The following is a 20271-nucleotide window of genomic DNA, read 5'->3' as shown; positions in this document are numbered from 1 at the left end:
GTTAATGATTAGTTTATAGCTTATATAAGCCTTTACTTGTGATTTGGGGACAAAAAAAGTGATGGCTTACAACCCACTGAAACCTCCGAGGAGGGGTTACTATAGGCCAGGGGTTGGCGATAGGCTGTTAGAACTATAATAGATGATAAAGAAAAAAAAAGCTTTTCTGGTGAGCTTTGGTTTATATTCCTCCCCTGTCTTTCTGTTGTGCTCCACCCGTTCTCTTTTTTCCTTCCATTATTGAGCTCCCTATCTCTTTATAAGGGTGTTTTTTCTCGGCTGTGTCCTAATTCATTAGCCGGGGCAGCAGTAGTGTATTGGACCCTGACCCTGACGACACGGGTTCGATTCCAGGTGAGGAGCGATGTGTTTATTTATTTATTTTTTCTATTCTTCTTGGGTTTACCCGCTTTGAGATCAACTGTTCTTCAACTGGGTTCAACAACCCTCTGGGCTGGAGAGCTACTAGTCCATTAGTAGCATTCCATCCCATTACACTTTTTTTGTGTCTGCCACATAATGGCTTGCGGCCAAACTTAATTGCCAACCCTTGCTACAGGTCATCACATGGAGTGCTGAAGATTCATGATCTTTCCTTTATTCCATTTTTTCTGTCCCAGCTAACACTGATCCTTTTCTTACAAAATCTGAGACAAATGTAAAATACTATGAAAATTAGATTTAGGATTCACACACACACACATGTAGAAGCCCTACAACAAAACCAACAATGACTGGAATGAAGACTCACACACACACACACACAAACACACACACACGCACACGCACACACACACAGAGCTAGACCTAAAGCCATATACAAATACATATAAAAATATAGAGTCCTCTGAATGCCCTTTTTACAGTTTTGAATATCATAGTTACTTTTAATTTTTATACTTTAAAATATCTGTTTAGGTAAAGGCGCCGTGGACGTGTGTAACATGTGCACTCGAATGAGTGGGGTGTTACTTTTGGTGTGTGTGAAATGGAGTGTGTTTGGAGGAGAGAGTCAGTCCTTTTCTGCTGCTTGGTGTTTCAAACCTTGCATCTAATTAAAGTTAAAGGAAAAATCCGGTGTGAAATGAACTTGGATTGTAGTGAAACATGATAACAAGTACAAACTTTTGTCCAATATCCCATCTTCATTCACCCCCAGCTTTCTGAAGTACAGCACTTTAAGCCGATGCTCCTAATAGGCTTACAATGCTAGTGATAGGGGCATAGAAATCACAATTTTTACATCATTGTACACCATAAGAATAGGGGAAGAGATTACAAAATTAATTCTGTGGAATTCATGCCTTTCCACATAATTAATTTTGCAATCTATTCCCATATCCTACCTTTTTCTTCATGCTCATCAGTCGACATTTCAAGAAAACTACCTTAAGGTATTGTGTGTATAAACAGTCGTTTTTAATAAACTACTTGTGCACTTTCAAAGTTCTCAGTGTCTCGATTAAAATATCATGGTCCTCAGAATTCTACCAATAAAGTTTGGAGCTAGTGATGTAAAAATAGTGATTTCTTTGCATAGGCAGCACTATGCCCCCATCACTAGTATTGTAAGCCTGTTGGGAGCATCGGCTAAAAGTGCTGTATTTTGGAATGCTGGGGTCAAATGGAGGTGGGATATTGGACAAAAGTTTGTACTCATTATCATGTTTCACTACAACCCAAGTTCATTTCACACCAGATTTCTCCTTTAAATGATTATGCTGCATTCCATTTAAACTCAAATTTCAGAATTTTTGAATTTCAAGTAGGAAATTTCCACTGGAACACTCCTATAATCAGAATTCCTAAATGGAAATTCAGAGTTCAGAACCAGAGATGGCTGCACTGTTCAACTTTGACCTGTGGACATTCTTCTATGGTGTTTGGATGTCCAAAATACTGTATAATGTGTTATTACCCACTGCGCTGTTATTGTGTGGAAAATATAAATAAAATGTTGGCACCACATTTCCCCAAATGTTTTCATACTAACTAAACTAAACTTTTTGTTGCTTAGGCATTTTTAATACTTTTGTAAATGTTTTTCAGAGGTGTTACTAATGAGGAAACCACCAACTGGAAAGAGCCAATTAACTTGCTGCCTACGCTGTGAGTGAAGGGAGGTCAGTGTGCTAATGTGGAAGCCCCCCTCATTGAGGTGATCTGCGCAAGTGCAGCAGGCACACTAAGCCGAAATTTCAGTTTATTTTGTGCATTATGGAATTCTAACTTTACAAACGAATCATGAGTTTTTTTATATTTATATTTATAATATGTTGTTGAAAAGGTAAATGGACTTTTGATTTCGAGCATTTTGGTCTTTCCCCAATCAAACCAATAGGATGCTGGTCTTGTATGAGTGCATATACTGTGCGTAACTTCCTGTTGGCATTGCAAAGATGGCTACAGAGTGAACTGACTTGCCTATAAAGACCTAAATCTTTTACAGTGTGATATAGTTAACAATGTTAACCTGATATGATGTTAACTAAAACAACCTGGCATAACTAATGGGAAATATTTTGGGTACATTTGCCATAAAACCCTAGTAAATAATGATGAACTGCAAAATATTTGTTACTTATGTGCCATTATTCCCAGCTCTGTGATCTGATTCTGAGGTACATAAAATGGAATGCAGCATTATAAAAGCTTATAAACCCTTATAAAAACCTTATAACACGTTTCCCCATCATTTATGTCCCATAAATGTAGTCAATTAAACAAGTTTAGGTGTCTGAAGTTTAGGCTAAAAAAGTCCTAACTTATTTAACTTAAATCCTGACTGATGTGGTCACTGTTGGTTATAAAATACACAAATCGCTAGTTATACATTTAGAAATAATTGGGTTTTATGTATTATGTACACAATAATGTCACATTTGTGGTGCTATATACAGTTTTTAAAGCTACAAAAACGTTTTGACAAATTTAAGATCATGTAAACTTTAAGCATAGCTCATTGAGTGGGTGTACATAATACAGTCACATGACTTGACAAATCCGGGTGATGGATCTGGACAGTGATTTGCATATTTGCATTTGTGTGCAGCATTAGTCTGTAGCTGCATTTTTAAGTCACAGGGTAGTGGGTTTAAACCAGTACCAGTTTGGCCTTATTGGGCCTGAAACTCATTGGTATTGGTTGGAACTGGGTTTTAATTTTAATCTACGACCTCACAAGTCTTTTTCTTCTTCTATGGTTTAAGGGGTGGTGTTAGCATGTCTTCCTGCTGACCTAGCCTCCTGTGATTGGTCCAAAAGTTGTCTGAACCCTCTCAGTGGTTCAATTGATCTGGTTGGATCAAACAAACTGAGGTACTCTTTTTGGGTCTCTTGTATCTCCAGTGCAAAATGTCGCTGTCCAATGAAAAACACTTATCTCCATTTTTGTCGATTTTTAGTTTACTACACAATTTGAACAGGCAAACTGTCCCTTACATTGTGCCAAAATTTCTTGATGAATGGACCAATAGAAACTCTTCAAAATGACCTAAAATAAACTCTTTTTACATTGACTTCAATTAAAAGTTCACAAGGTTTTTTCTCTCTCCTTTAAAGTTGCTGTTTTGGAGATTGGTGTTTTACTGGACAACAACGAAAACTAAAGAGCCAAACTTCAGACACCAAACATGCCCTGTCTGATCGACTGTATTTTGGGGTAATGGGAGATCTGTGTTATTTAGATTGTGTAAGTATTGGTATCCTCACTTCATTAGCAGCAGTCAGTCCTGACCTGCTTCAATCCCCCAATGTAATTTGAGCGTGTTATTTGTAGAAAGAATGCCATGATGTGGCAATGTAGCAGAAAGCTTGGTAGTTTTAAACAGTTAGCATGAGTTACTAATATAAATAGTGTATAGCTGTAGTGTGCTAGCAGTCTTTTACAGCTTTACAGCCACATCAGGACAAGGACACAACTGCAGCCGTGGCGAAAGGTCCCTCAATACAAGTCTTTGAAGGGTTTGGAGTAGTTGAACATCAGGTAGTCCATGTAGTAGAAGTCGTACGCCCTCTGCCTGTCGGAGGTGTTGAGCTGTGTGAAGTAGTGTTGGGTGATGTGTGTGGAAGTCCTGGCCGCTTTGGGGTTCCTGTCTTTGAACGTCGGGAAGGTGAGGTTTCTCGGGGCGCCTGTCCTACGCAGGAGGAAGTTGGCGTCTTCCTCCATGGTCTCGAACTTGCCGATGAAGTCGTAGTCCAGCAGACAGGGGCTGCAGAGCTGGCTGACCGGCTCCCAGTGGATGTCCATGCCCACAGGCCTGTGCACGTCCAGCAGGTAGCGGATGAACTCCTGGAAGGTGACGCCGCTGCCCGTCCTGAGGGCCGATTTGGAAGCGTTCACTCTGTACTTGGAGATGATGGGCTTGCCGAAGACGGGGTGGTAGTAGGAGTTGGGGCTCTCGAACTTGTCCCTGAAGGCGGACACTAGCCTTTCCATGGGTTCCCTTACGAACAGGACCTTGGTGTAGGTGTCCAGACGCCTGGCGATGCCCTGCAGGTGAAGGTAGAAGATGTAAGCTCAAAGGTATATCAAGATTTTTTTCCAATATATAATCAATAAATTAATATTATACCACTGTTAGTTCTGACACTGCAATGTGATTGGCAGAGAGGCGTTTCATGAGTGACATTATCAGCTGGTAATGCACTGTAACTTAAGCTCTCCATGTATTACTCCGCCACATACAGGTAGCCTAACCACAATGCAGTGCTTACAATCCAAACAGTGCAGCTACAAACAGAGCAGCCATGGAACTTTTTTAACTCGCTGAGTATTTATAACAAAACAGATCATATCAACGCTGTCCAATTAAAAACACTTATCACCATTTTTGTCGATGTTTAGTTTACTACATAATTTAAACAGACAAACAGTCCCTTACACTGTGCCACATTTTCTTGATGAACGGACAAATAGAAACTCTTTAAAATTACCTGAAATGAACCTTTTTTTCTTACAAGGTTTTTCTCTCCTGTAAAGTTGCTGTTTTGGAGAAAAGTTTTTTTTTTTATTTTAACTCAAAATCTTTCAATAAATAGTGATAACGGAACTGTGGTATAATCACAATAATACACTCTAAGTTTGTGCCAAAATCACATGTTATAGCACTGCCTCTCGTGTATTATTGCTTAGTAGTTGTAATAAGCACAAGCAAACAGTATTTTAAGTTGAGTAAAAACCAGTGTGGTGACCGTGGTGGCAATTCCCGCCAGTATGGTCCAAAAGAAGTGATTCTATTGGCTGAACCACCTGTTTGTACACAATATATACACTGTATACAGTCATGGCCGGAAGTACTGGCACCCCTGAATGTTTTCCAGAAAATAAAGTATTGCTCCTAGAAAATTACTGCAGTTACATAGTTTACATATTGTACACATGTATACTTCTTTTGTATTAGACCAAAATAAAGTTAATATATAAACCAAATATTAAGTTGAGGGTGCCAATAATGTTGTTCGGCCCATTTTTGGAGTTTTGAGTGACATTTTCATCTATGACTGTGTATTAGTCCAGATGTTTCTGGACACCCCTTCTAAGGAGCGCATTCTCCTACATTAAGGTGCATGCTTTGCTGTCACAGATGTGGAAATGCACACGCAGCATTCTGGAGTGAAGGTGTTCAGGTCTGAACAATCTGACTCACTAGCACTTTTGTCAATAAACGCATTTCTATGGTCCGAATCCATTGTTGAATTTGTTTACTTTTTTTTTGTATTTTCTCCCTCTGTTTGGTTTGGTTTCACATGGGCACAAATTTAAACACACCAAAATGCTCACCAATAAACCATGTGGGCAAATTGTCTCCTCTGATTGGTCAGAGCTGTCTGGCATAGGAGCAAGAAAGTGAATATATTGAGAAGATTCTGTGTTCTAGTGTATATATCTGTGCAGTGTGAAGCTGCTTTAACACAGAACGCTGAAACACTGCGCTTTTAAATGCAGTTTTTTAATGGGACACGAAGCGCAGATTTGTATTTTTTTTACACATAGTAAAAGCAGTCGAGTGGCTGCGAGCAGTGAATGCAGCACAGACCGTGCACGTAAACAGAATGGAGCAGCAGAGACAGAGCTTGTTCATAGCTGTGGTAATTAGCGTTATCTGGCTAATATATCAGATTATCAGATTATCAGCAGTTTAGCTCAAATAAAGGAATATATTTGATATTTAATACAATATACTAAGTATATTGTATTAAGACTGCATCATATTTTTGACTACAAGCAAACCACTCCAGAGTTTGTTTGGGACCGGACCAAGAACAGCTAGTGGAGGTTGTTTGTATTCGGACCCGAGTGCGATTACTGTTTTCACACCTGCTCAATCGAACCGCACTAAGGGTAAAAACAAACCAGAGTTTGAATAGTGCTGGTGTGAACACGCCCTTATCATACAACAAAGAGACTTATAGCACTTCTGGATCTAAATGCTCTTACCTGGCGGTCAAAGCTGTCCAGTCTCTTCAGGTGGTTGCCGTAGTGGACGGCATCGTGGCCGATGTCACTGGTAGAAGAAGCGACGCCGGCCAGCACCATCAGCACCCTCTTCCAGTTGGAGCAGCCGGCCTTGGGCACCTCACAGTACAGCAGCTTGTATCGGTCCTCCACGTAGATGCGGCTGACGTGGTGGGGCGTGACGGTGCGGGAGATGTTGCTGCGGTACTTGGCGCACACCTCCTTCATCAGCTTCCTCCTCGCCTCCTGGATCCTCGAGAGCCGGTTCCAGCTTTTGGGCTTGGTGTCGGACAGCGATGAGGAGGACAGTAAAGATGAAGACGAGTTGGAGAGCGGCCGTAAGACAGGGCCGGTCTTGAGGAGCTTCCGGTGGCGTTTGGTGACGCGCTGGCCGAGCTCGTGCTCGCGGGAGCCAGGCGTGGGGGCCAGCCTGCTCCACTCGGAGGCGGGGAACTGCATGGGCGAGACGGGGTTATCGGCGCTCGGCTCGTCAGGCCTGACTCCTCTCACCATCCGAGCTGCTGCAGCGGCGCTGCCTGTGATCTCACTGTCCTGCTGACCACACAGATCCTGCACATAGTAATCATAACAGCAGGCTTAGAATTAATACAATTGAATTGAGTAGTACAGTGGCTTTCAAAAGTATTCATACCCATTGAACATTTTCACATTTTGTCACATTACAACCATAAATAAACAAAAAAAAGAGGAAGATGGATGATCACAAGCCATCAAACCAAACTGAACTGCTTACATTTTTGCACCAGGAGTGGCATAAAGTTATCCAAAAGCAGTGTGTAAGACTGGTGGAGGAGAACATGACAAGACACATGAAAACTGTGATTTAAAAAACAGGGTTATTCCACCAAATATTGGTTTCTGAACTCTTAAAAAAATGAATATGAACTTGTTTTCTTTGTATTATTTGAGGTCTGAAAGCTCTGCATCTTTTTTATTATTTCAGACATTTCTCATTTTCTGCAAAAAATGCTCTAAATGACAATATTTTTTGATATATAAAACAACAATGTTCATTTTACTCAAACATGCCTATAAAAAGCAAAATCAGAGAAACTGATTCAGAAAATGAAGTGGTCTCTTATTTTTTTTTTCCAGAGCTGTATTAGAGGCACCTTTAAAGTGTGTGTATTACAAATAAAAGGTTGGAGGAGCCAGTGGGAAAGATGCAAGCTATACCTCATAGTTTTAAATTAATTTAACTCATTCCAAATTTCCACTTTATTAAACTAAAATAACAACCTGAGCTGAAATGCTGACAGCTAATACATTTTAGTTGAAATCACAAAGCTTAAGATTAAAGTTTTAGATAAATGTAAAAAGGGAAGTTATCTTAAGTGTGGTTGAAAAGTTGTGTGTATGTGTGTATGTACTGTATGTATATACATCTCTGGAAAAAAAATAAGAGATCACTTTTCTATAAACTATGGATAACATTTCTCTCAAATTCCAAATAAAAATATTGTCATTTAGAGCATTTATTTGCAGAAAACGAGAAATGGCTTAAATAATAAAAAAGATGCAGAGCTTTCAGACCTCAAATAATGCAAAGAAAACAAGATCATATTATAAAGTTTTAAGAGTTCAGAAATCAATATTTGATGGAATAACCCTGCTTTTTAATCACAGTTTTCATGCATCTTGGCTTGTTCTCCTCCACCAGTCTTACACACTGCTTTTGGATAACTTTATGCCTTTACTCCTGGTGCAAAAATGTAAGCAGTTCAGTTTGGTTTGATGGCTTGTGATCATCCATCTTTCTCTTGATTATATTCCAGAGGTTTTTAATTTGGTAAAATCAAAGAAACTTATCATTTGCTCTTATCAAGTGCTCTCTTATTTTTTTCAGAGCTGTATAACGAAATTAAGCCTCAAACTAATGAGAGGTAGTTACTACTGCAGATTCTCATGCAGCCACTAGATGGTGCAAATCCTCCACTTCCCACCTCAGACTCGGGTACCAACTATCCCAACTATCCCATCCAGCTCAGCTCTGATCAGGCCTGCTGTAATACGCTGCTGTAACAGAGCAGCGTGTGATGAGTGTGTTTAATCGCAGCATCAAATTCCTCAGTGCGTGAGAGACAGTGCCACGGGCAAATATCACTTCTGTTACTCATTTAAGGTGCAATAAAGGCAGTGGATTGAATAATCATAAGTGCAGTAATAGGCAGGGGACCGGGCCGTAATGAGACAGCGGGCCGGGTGATTAGAGAGGAACTGCAGTCTGGCCACTGATGACCATCACTGCTCATTTTAGTGGGGGGGAAGAGAGGAGGGGAGGAAGGGGACATTAGGGTAAATGTGAAAATGTGAAGGAGACGAGGGGGATGGGCAGGGAGAGGAAGATTAATTATATTCAGAGGCCTATTCACAGCTGTGTGTGTGTCTGGCTTAGTTGAAATGTGTATTGGTCAATATATAAAAAAATACATATAGCTCTGGAAAAAAAGGAAGAGATCACTTCAGTTTCTGAATCAGTTTCTCTGATTTTGCTATTTATAGGTTTATGTTTGAGTGAAATGAACATTGTTGTTTTATTCAATAAACTACAGATCATAATTTCTCCAAAGTTCCAAATAAAAATGTGAATCATTTAGAGCATTTATTTGAAAAAAATGAGAAATGAAGCACAGCTTTCAGACCTCAAATAATGCAAAGAAAACAAGTTTATATTCATAAAGTTTTAAGAGTTTAAATCAATATTTGGTGCAATAACCCTGCTTTTTAATCATAGTTTTCATGCATCTTGGCATGTTCTCCTCCACCAGTCTTACACGCTGCTTTTGGATAACTTTATGCTGCTTTACTCCTGGTGCAAAAATCCGAGCAGTTCAGCTTGGTTTGATGGCTTGTGATCATCCATCTTCCCCTTGATTATATTCCAGAGGTTTTCGATTCGGTAAAATCGAAGACATTTATCATTTTTAAGTGATCTCTTATTTTTTTCTAGAGCTGTATCTAAACCATTTTTTGGTTTGGTTAGTTTGGTTAGTTTGAACACACCTTCTCATATAATGTTTTTTTATTTTTTATTTATTATTTATTTTAAGTCATTCAGACTATGAAGGAATCCACAAGGAACCATATAGTAACTTAAAAAGTGTTAAACAAACCAAGATACTCTGTGAATTTGCATTTAGGTGCTCTTATCTGGGAGCTGTTAACTTACAGTGTTTGAGGCTGGTAACTCTGCTGAACTTATCCTGTACAACAGAGGAAACTCTTGCTCTTTCTTTTCTAGGACAGTCCTGATGAGAGCCAGTTTCTTCATAATGTTTTTGATGGTCTTTGCCACTGAACTTGACACATTTTCTGATTGACTGACCTTCATTTATTAAAGTATTTTTTTCTTTACTTAGTTAAGTAGTTCTTCTTGTCATAATATTCATTAGAACATTATTTAAATAGAGTTATTCACTGTATACCTGTAACTCTAACTCTTCCCTACTTTACAACTGATGCTCTCAAACACATTAATAAGAGAACAAGAAGTTCAGCACAGCTGTTAACTGAAGACTATTTAAGGCAAGCTGCTTTAAAGTACACTGCAAATGTTGATGTGTTGACACATGTTCGCACACACAGCTTGTATAGTCCCTGTAGAAAAGCCGTGAAAAAATCAGATCTGAGCCACATTGAGCAAATAAATCGGATTTGATTCGCTTTAGCCTGGTAATGTGAACGTAGCCATAGACACACGCACACTTTTACACTCACTCATACACTCACAGGCGTAAGTGAAATCTCTCTTACCTCTCTTGTCTGCCGAGTCATGCCACTGAACTTGACCCCTGTGATAGAGAGAGTGAGAGAGAGAGACAGAGAGAAAGAGAGAGAGAGAGAGAGAGAGAGAGAGAGACAGTTATTAATATGAAATGTGTGTGTGGGTGTGAATTAGTGTTTCATAAGAAGAGAAAGCTGAAAGATCAAAGACTCCAGAAGCTTCTGGACATGGGGAAAGCCTGTATATCAGTTATCCGCTGAGCTACGGTGTAAAAGGTGCATATTGTTCTTGTATTGGAGATCTGATGGAGTACAAGCTTTCACTCACACAGAGCTGAACCTCAAACCGTGATTCACCTTTAGTAAACTTCACACCTTCTCTTTTGTATGGCTTCTAGTCTGATTCACACAGGAGGTACAGACCAATGCCAATATGTACCCGAATTGTGTAACAGGCACGCACTTTCACCTCCTAGTGCGCTCGTATGCTTCCATGTTCTACGCATGTTCTAAGTACGCGTATATTCTTTGATCTTGCATTTAGTGCACTTGATTTTCATTTAGTCTCCCCGTCTCGTCTAGATTTGTGCTTCAGTCAGAGACCGTATTAATGATGGGAATTATGAGTTTGTGCTCATGGCTGCTCATGCTGTTGCACTGTTTTTCGTGTTTCCTGTTAGCATGGAGGCTAATCGAGCAAGCTATCTAAAGAGGCTCTTCATTTTCCTCCAAACTGTCAACACACTGTCACTGTGTTTCTTTCTTTCTTTCTTTCTTTCTGGCTCTTTCTTTCTCTCTCTCTCTCTCTCTCTCTCTCTCTCTCTCTCTCTCTCTCTGTCTTTCTCTATCTTTCTCTATCTTTCTCTCTCTCTTTCACACACACACATACACACATATACTCAGTGAAACATAGTTACTCAGCACAATACAATATTCTAATTTAAAAAAGCATAAAAAATAGCCTAAGATATTATAATACGATACAAAAAAGCCAGTCCTAAACCACACGACACTATATAAAATACTGGGAAATAACAGCATTTAAAAATGATGATTAATCACAGAATATTGTTATGATTAATACAATTCATTTTAAGTGAGTGACAACACTAATATAAATATAATTACATGTTGCCCATCTTCAAATACCCTTTGTGGTTTACACATACGTGCACTGATTGATTTTTGTTTTTTGTCATTTTAAAAGTTTTCTTTGTTTCAAGTGTAAAAAAAAGCCTTAAATATATGATCTCCTTTAATATATTTATTAGGCTATTATTATGCTTTATAATATGAAGGCTAGTACAATACAAACACATTTTGTATGCATAAAATTTGTTCAAGGTTGGCAAGTCTGCAGGTAATTGTAGCCCAAATTTGATCATTTACTGTACATATGTCATGTGTGACCAGTGATGGCATCGGTTGTCACACTCTAGCCCATGTCTGTCTTGTGTTTCTCCCTCATTTCATCCCTTGTGCTCCTGCCCCTCTGTTTACCTGTCATGTGTTTCCCAGCCATGTGCTTCTGTTGTGTTTTGGTCCTGTCTCCGCCCTAGCCCCACCCTGTCATTAGTTATTTGTAACCCCGCCCCCTCTTGATTGATCCTCAGGTGTTTCCAGTTTCCTGTTCCCTTCCTTGTCTTTTGTTGGTTTGTTTGTTGTCTGTGGTCAGGCATGTCTCATGTCTCATGTTGTTTGTTAGATTCCTGTTTTCAAGTTTAGTCTTCTTTAGTTTTATATTCAGTGTAACTTATTTTGTTTGTTTGTTAGTTTGTTTTAGTTTGTTTATTTAATACAATTATTATTCTGCACATCCTCCTCATACGTAACATCGGTACCTTAAAAACGTAGTCTGATTGCCAGAACTCAAAATTGTGCATTTATTTCCATATATTTTCATTATAAACCATCCATCCATCCATCTATCTTACCGGGTTTGGTCCAGCCGGTCTGGCACAATCTTACATATCTGTAGAATGTGTAAAACTAACATGTCTTGTGAAGGAAGCGAGTTTTAGGCTTTTCTAAAGTGCTTCTTTCAGCCCATACAGTGAGCTAGCGATCACTGATATCAACACAGCAAACAGTGCAGAGCACATTTGACCACCACCAAAGATACAGCAGCAACAATCTGAAAAGCTAAAGGAAGCTAAAACTTAATGTTTAGTGCTAGAAAAGCAGCCCTTTTTTGGTTCTGTTTTCACTTTGAGCTCCAGAGTGCAGTTCTGTTGCTACAGGTATTCACAGATCCTCTTATTTAGAGTTCCACATCATTCGTATTTACAATTGTGGTTAAATACAATGCTCCTTACAGAAGCCACATTATCAGAAGTTTTTTTTTTTTCTGAAAAGGTTTATGTGGCATCTAGCCCTGCCTTTAATCAACATCAGTGATCAATCAGCCCATCATGCAAAAAGACAATCAATGACTGGCCACAAAAACACTGATCAGTCTTAGATTTTAAGGCAACAATTCTACACACTGCTGCTTTAATGGGTTTTGTAAATCAGTATTATTTTCACTTGTCTGGAGGTAATAATATGGTGTAATCTTGAGCTCATATAACCTGTCCTTATTATTCATTCAGCTTCAGTCAATACTCACTCAGTACATGTCCACAGAAATCAATGCAATAAAAGAGTGAATATTTTTCAGAAGCAGCCCCACTGAGCCGCACACCAGCCTTAGGCAGTAATGTAGATTCGGTGTGTGTGTGTGTGTGTGTGTGAACGAGAGAGAGTGTGTCAGTGTGTGTGTGTTTGAAAGAGTGTGAGAGATTGAGGTGTAATTGAAGACCCGTACACACAGGGAAGCCCTTGCCTGCATTACCAGCACACACACACACACACACAAACACTTACAGAATGAGGCTTTCACCACGACAGCCAGGCCCAGGGAATGGCTTTAAGTCCCTTTTGGTGAGAAGGCGGGCACGGCCAATCCTGCTTGTTTGTGTATGCCTATGTATGTGTGTGTGCTTTAGTGTGTGTGTGCACGTGCATGTGTGTGTGAGTAATAATTCTTGAGGCTCTAAGACAGGTGTTGGGCTGCTGGGCAGATGTGGCATGTCTGGCACGTGTGTGTGTGTGTGTGTGTGAGCATGGTTTGGAAGATGGTACACGTGTGTTTGTATGTGTGTGTATGAGCATGGTTTGGAAGATGGTACATGTATGTTGGTGTGTGTGTGTGTGTGTGTGTGTGAGCATGGTCTGGAAGATTGTATACGTGTGTTGGTGTGTGTGTGTGTGTGTGTGTGTGTGTATGAGCATGGTTTGGAAGATGCTACACGTGTGTGTGAGGAAGCTTCCTCCAAGAGTGTGTGTGTGGGCTCGTTTTTTTAAAATGTGTGTACGTGCATGTGCTGTAAAAGTGTGTGTGTGTGTGTGTGTGTGTGTGTTTGTGTGTGTGTGTTGTGTGTGTGTGTGTGTGTGTGTGTGTGTGTGTGTGTGTGTGTGTGTGTGTGTGTGTGTGTGTGGGTGTGTGTGTGTGTGGGTGTGTGTGTGTTTGCGTGAATATTTTACAAAGATCACTCCAAAAAAAAGAAAAGCGTGTAATAGTCTGGTTTAAATGAAAAACATTATGTTTGAAGAAAGGAAAACACTGCATTCCAGCTTAAGAATCTTATCTAATAGCTTTTAAGGTGGAACTAGTTTGACTGTGTGACTATAGAGGCAACATTTAAGGTGGAACTAGCGTGATTATGTGAATATAGCGGTGGCATTTAGGTGGAACTAATGTGATTGTGTAAATATAGCAGCAGAATTTAAGGTAGAACTAGTGTGATTGTGTGACTATAGCAGTATCATTTAAGGTGGAACTAGTGTGATTGTGTGACTGTAGCAGTATCATTTAAGGTGGAACTAGTGTGATTGTATAAATATAGCAGTGTTATGTAAGGTGGAACTAGTGTGATTGTATAAATATAGCAGTGTTATGTAAGGTGGAACTAGAGTAATTGTGTGAATATAGCAGTATCATTTAAGGTGGAACTAGTGTGATTGTGTGACTATAGGAGTATCATTTAAGGTGGAACTAGTGTGATTGTGTGAACATAGGATTGTCATGTAAGGTGGAAATAGTGTAATTGTGTGAATATAGTGGCAGCATTTAAGGTGGAACTAGTGTGATTGTATAAATATAGCAGTGTTATGTAAGGTGGAACTAGTGTGATTCTGTGACTATAGCAGTATAATTTAAATTGGAACTAGTGTGATTGTGTGAACATAGCAGTATCATTTAAGGCGGAACTAGTGTGATTTTGTGAATATAGCCGTTTCATGTAAGGTGGAACTAATGTGATTGTGTGAATAGAGACAGCATTTAAGGTAGAACTTAAGTGCTTATGTGAGTATAGAGGTAGCATTTAAGGTGGAACTAAAGTGATTTTGTGAATACAAAGGTAGCATTTAAGGTGGAACTAGTGTGATTGAATGAATATAGCAGTGTCATGTAAGGTGGAACTAGTGTGATTCTGTGACAATAGCAGTATCATTTAAGGTGGAACTAGTGTAATTGTGTCAATATAGCGGTGTCATGTAAGGCGGTACTAGTGTGATTGTGTGAACATAGCAGTATCATTTAAGGTGGAACTAGTGTGATTGTGTGAATAAAAAGGTAGCATTTAAGGTGGAACTAGTGTGATTGTGTAAATATAGAGGCAGCATTTAAGGTGGAACCTGTGTGTTTGTTTGAATAAAATATTCTGTAATATTTTGGAGAGACAGTAGATATTTAGATGAGATTTAGATTTGATTAAGATCAAGGTGCAGCTCTAGAGGAAACTCAAACCACACAATAAAGTGTGAGTTCGCGCACACACACCTACACACACACACATCTACACACACACACACACACTCCACACTCACACATGTCTCGCCCTGCCAGACAGATTAAACAGATTGAGCTGTAAAGTGGAAAACAATCGTCAGCTCTAGTGCTCTTCACTCTGAACCAGACACACACCTGCGTCTGCGTGTGGTGTGTGTGTGTATGTGTGTGTGTGTGTGCGTGTGTGTGTGTGTGTCCGTGTCAGTGTGTGCGTGTGCACAGCTGTGGCCTCTCGGCGGGGTCAGCTCGGTCCGGCTGATGTGAAGTGACAGCAGGCTGTGGAGGAGGTGTGCGCACTCTCACATACACACACACACACACACACACACCTACAAACACACACTTTGAAAGCATCATCTTATTAACCCTTCATTGCCCTTTAACTTAATATTCCTCCTCTTTAATAATGTAATTTGTCAGTCCTGTTGCATTCTGGGAAATTAAAAGATAATACAATTAATTATAGTATTTAAATTGATTTTTTATGCATATTTATGGTTATTTGTGGGATTGTGACCTTTAGTAGACCTAGACATTTTTGACCTGTGACCTTAGCACAGGCCACAAATTTAATGGAAACATGCTGATAGTATGCTAATGCTAATATCATCTAGCTTTTCAACATAATTCTATTAGTGCAATGTCATGCCACAAGTCATGGGACAGCAGAATATCAATTATTTATGAGGTGTTACATCAGGTGATGGCTTGGGAATGCCCACATCTGTATAAGTTGTGAGGTGTTCTATTGAACATGATTAAAGTCATGGCGCACTCTGACTTTAAAAGACTTGTGTTGACCTCTGTTGAGCTTCCCTCGGTCGAGCTTACCACGGTAACCATGGTATCCATGGTAACCATATGACCCTATAACCATATAACCTCACGCACTAGTACCTCAGTTAACGAGAACACTATGGCGGCCAGAACACCTGCAGCTGCTGCTGAACACTCTGCAATTACGTTTAGTTATGAGAAGCTCAGACTGCAAAGACTGCAGTATCAAAATCACAGATGCTTATTTATTTAGCACCTGAAAACTCTCAGAATAGGTTCACCACATTAGTGCATATGGATGCTTGGCAGACAAGTTTAACTCAGCATCAGCTAAGGAACGTTAACTTAGCTTACTACTAGTTTTGTAGCTGAATATTTAAAAACATAGATGAATTTTTAAACTTTAAATTTATCAAATTTGCTTATCATACAGGGTGATCAGGTTACCATAACACTGGATTTGTGTAAAAGAACAGAAGTGTGTTGATTTATAGTTAAAGTACTGACAAAAATCTATCTTTAGAGACTTAGTGTAATTAAACTGTATGGTTGCACAGTTCTTTAAAAACTAAAAACTGGCCATGGAAACTTGCCTAGTTAATGTTTAAGCATTTTACCAAAAGAGATATGTGACTTTTATGTTTTAGAGATTTGAGACTTGACTTGGACTTGTGACCAAATACTTAAGACTTGAACAAAGAATTAGGACTTGACCAAGTCTCACTGAGCAAAGAATTAAGACTTGACCAAGTCTCACTGAGCAAAGAATTAAGACTTGACTTGAACTTGTGGCCAAAGACTTTAGGCTTGACTAAGTTTCACCACACAAAGAATTGAAACTTAACCAAGTCTAATCACACAAAGACTCAAGACTTGACCAAGTCTCACCCCACAAAGAATTAAGACTTGACCAAGTTTCATCACACAAAGACTTGAAATTTGACCAAGTCTCACCCCACAAAGAATTAAGACTTGACCAAGTTTCATCACACAAAGACTTGAAATTTGACCAAGTCTCACCCCACAAAGACATTAGACTTGACCAATTCTCACATCAAAAAAACTAAAGACTTGACTTTGTGACCAAAGAATTAAGACTTAACCAAATCTCACCCCACAAAGACTTGAGACTTTACCAAATCTCACCCACAAAGAATTAAGACTTAACCAAATCTCACCCCACAAAGACTTGAGACTTGACCAAGTCTCACCCCACAAATACTTGAGACTTGACCAAGTCTCACCCATAAAAACTTGAGACTTGACCCAGTCTCACCTCACAAAAACTAGAGACTTGACCCAGTCTCACCTCAAAAAGACTTCAGACTTGACTTTGTGACCAAAGACTTAAGGCTTGACCAAGTCTCACCCCACAAAGACTTGAGACTTGACCAAGTCTCACCCCACAAAAACTTGAGACTTGATCAAGTCTCACCCCACAAAAACTTGAGACTTGACCTAGTCTCACCTCACAAAAACTTGAGACTTGACCCAGATCTTACCCCACAGAGACTTGAGACTTGACCAAATCTCACCCACAAAGACTTGAGACTTGACCCAGATCTCACCCCACAAAGACTTGAGACTTGACCCAGTCTCACCTCACAAACACTAGAGACTTGACCTAGTCTCACCTCACAAACACTAGAGACTTGACCAAGTCTCACCCACAAAGACTTGAGACTTGACCAAGTCTCACCCCACAAAGACTTGAGACTTGACCAAGCCTCACCCCACAAAAGACTTGAGACTTGACCAAGTCTCACCCCACAAAGACTTGAGACTTGACCCAGTCTCACCCCACAAAGAATTAAGGCTTGACCAAGTTTCACCACAAAAAAGAATTTAGACTTGAAAAAATATCACATCACAAATACTTAAGACTTGATTAAGTCTCACACCACAAAGACTAGAGAATTGACCAAGTCTCACCCAGATAGACATAAGACTACCAAAGACTGCAGACTGACCAGTATCTCATGCCAGTCAGAAAGCAGATATATTGTGATGTCAGATAAATATAAATAAGTTTTATGGGGCTACTATAAGATTGATGCTTTTAATTCATATTTTGGTTTATTGGTCTTTTATTGTAATTAAATGTGCAAGAACTAGGACTATGGGGTGTGTACTGTGGTAATGCTGCTGTCACTAAGGTATCTCAGACACACACACACACACACACACACACACACACACACACACACACACACACACACACATAGCACTATGCTGGGGCATGTCTCAGCAAGCATGTCATTATTGATTAGGGAGCTTGGTCAGCTGGGTAATTGAAATATCAGGAGTGTAATTGCTTCCTGCTCAAGGTGAAGTGAATGTGTGTGTATGTGTGTGTGTGTGTGTGTGTGTGAGAGAGAAAGACCACACCTGTCCACTCTGACACCTGTCACTGGGCTGCAGCTTCACACACCGCACAGCAAGGTTCCACAATGCTCAGATGCACTGATAACACCCAAAACCTGATATCAGTTTTTAATCAGTTTACAACCACAAATCCAATGAAGTTGGGACATTGTGTAAAACATAAATAAAAACGTAATATGATGATTTGCAAATCCTTTTTAACCTAGATTTAGATTAATGCACTACAAAGACAGTTGTTTTTTGCAAATATTCACTAATTTTGAACTTGATTCCTGCAAAATGTTCCAAAGAAGTTGGGACAGGGGGAACAAAAGACTGAGAAAGTTGAGGAAAGCTCAAAAAACACCTGAATTGAACATTCCACAGGTGAACAGGTTAACTAGGAACAAGGTGGGGAGTGTAAAGGAAATATCCCTGAAAGGCTCAGTCGTTCAAATACAAGTATGGGGTGAGATTACAGTTTAAGAACAATGTTTCTCAATGTAAAATTACAAGGAATTTAAGGATTTGATTTCATCATCTACAGTCCATAATATCATCATATGGTTCAGAGAATCTGGAAGAATCAAGTGCAAGTAAGCATCAAGACAGAAAACCAACAATGAATGTCCATGACCTTCGATTCCTTAGATGGCACTGCATTAAAAACCCACATCATTCTGTAACGCATATTACCACATAGGCTCAGAAACACTGCATAGCCTGGATTTAAGTAAGTAAATGATGTGGTTTTGGTTGATGCTGCAGTTGGTCTGCAGGTTTAGGTTCAGCAACAGTATGTGCTGAAAGAATGAGGTCATCTGACTACCTGTATATACTGAATATAGACCAGGTTATTCCTGGATCAATTAATTTTTTCTTCCCTGATGAACACGGCCATATTCCAAGATGACAATGCCAGGATTCATGGAGCTGGAATTGTGAAAGAGTTCAGGGTTCAGGGAGCATGAGATCACCATTTTCACAAATGGATTGAGAGAGAGTTCACCACAGAGTCCAGATCTTAACCTCATTGGGAAATCTTGGGGATGTGCTGGATGGAGAAGAGCTGCTTTGTGCATCATCAATGCTGCTGCAAGATCTTGGTAAAAAAAATATGCAACACTGGATTGAAACTTGTTTCCGACTTTTTTATGGCCAGGCAGTGTACAATGCAAGCGAAAGCCAGCTATCAACGTTGCCGGATTCACTGAGCCCAGAGCTCATCTGAGATGGACTGATACAAAGTGGAAAAGTGTCCTGTGGTCTGACAAGTCCACGTTTCTAATTGTTTTAGGAAATCATGGATGTTGTGTCCTCCAGACCAAAGAAGAAAAGTATTATCCAGATTGTTATCAGTGTAAAATTCTAAAGCTGCATCTCTAATGGTATGGTGATGTGTTAGTGCCCATGCCATGGGTATCTTGACATCTGTAAAGCACCATTAATGCTAAAATATACATACAGGTTTTAGAGCAACATATCCTGCCATCCGAGCAACATCATTTCAGTGACTTCCTGCTTATTGTAGCAAGACAATGCCCAGCTACATTCTGCACATGTTACAACAGTGTGGCTGTTCATCAACTGAAGTTGTAAATCAAGCAAGAATGGGAAAGAATTCCAACTACAAAGCTTCAACAATTAGTGTCTTCAGCTCCCAAACTCTTGTTGAGTGTTGTTAAAAGGAAAGGTGATGTAACACAGTGGTAAACATGGTCCTATCCCAACTTTTTAAAAACGTATATGTACAATATTTACAAAAAACTACAAAGTTTATCTGTTTAAACATTAAATATCTTGTCTTTGTCGTGTATTTAATTGAATATAGGTTGAAAAGAATTTGCAAATCATCGTATTCTGTATTAATTTATGTTTTACACAACGTCCCAACTACATTGGAATTGAGGTTGTATTATATCTATCTGATTTTTCTATTCTGTGTTGTCAAATATGGCAGAAATCCCAAATTAGTTGACGTTACTCATTAGATAGAGTGTGTCTGTATACTTTTGGATATAAATTGCAAGACAAGTCCCTGTTATTCTCAGCATTTGCTTACATTTGAATGTTTATGATTGCACTAGACAGCATA

The 20271-nt window shown here is 39.4% G+C and overlaps 1 protein-coding gene across 1 annotated transcript in view; it reads right to left on the bottom strand.

Annotated features, from left to right (window-relative positions):
* Positions 1-1198: 1198 nt before the first annotated feature.
* Positions 1199-20271, bottom strand: part of LOC103041059 (carbohydrate sulfotransferase 8) — a 416722-nt gene continuing 397649 nt past the window's right edge. The window contains exons 3-5 of the mRNA XM_022679896.2: positions 10232-10269; positions 6440-7027; positions 1199-4492 (exon numbers count right to left, since the gene is read on the bottom strand). Of these exons, the coding sequence (XP_022535617.2) occupies positions 3944-4492; positions 6440-7027; positions 10232-10269 (1175 nt within the window). The 3' untranslated portion in view covers positions 1199-3943. The remainder of the gene's footprint in view (positions 4493-6439; positions 7028-10231; positions 10270-20271) is intronic.

Source organism: Astyanax mexicanus, chromosome 9, assembly GCF_023375975.1.
Source record: "Astyanax mexicanus isolate ESR-SI-001 chromosome 9, AstMex3_surface, whole genome shotgun sequence".
In the NCBI taxonomy this organism is placed as follows: domain Eukaryota; kingdom Metazoa; phylum Chordata; class Actinopteri; order Characiformes; family Acestrorhamphidae; genus Astyanax; species Astyanax mexicanus.
The sequence above is the reverse complement of the archived record's forward strand: the minus strand, read 5'-3'. Positions and strand labels throughout refer to the sequence as shown.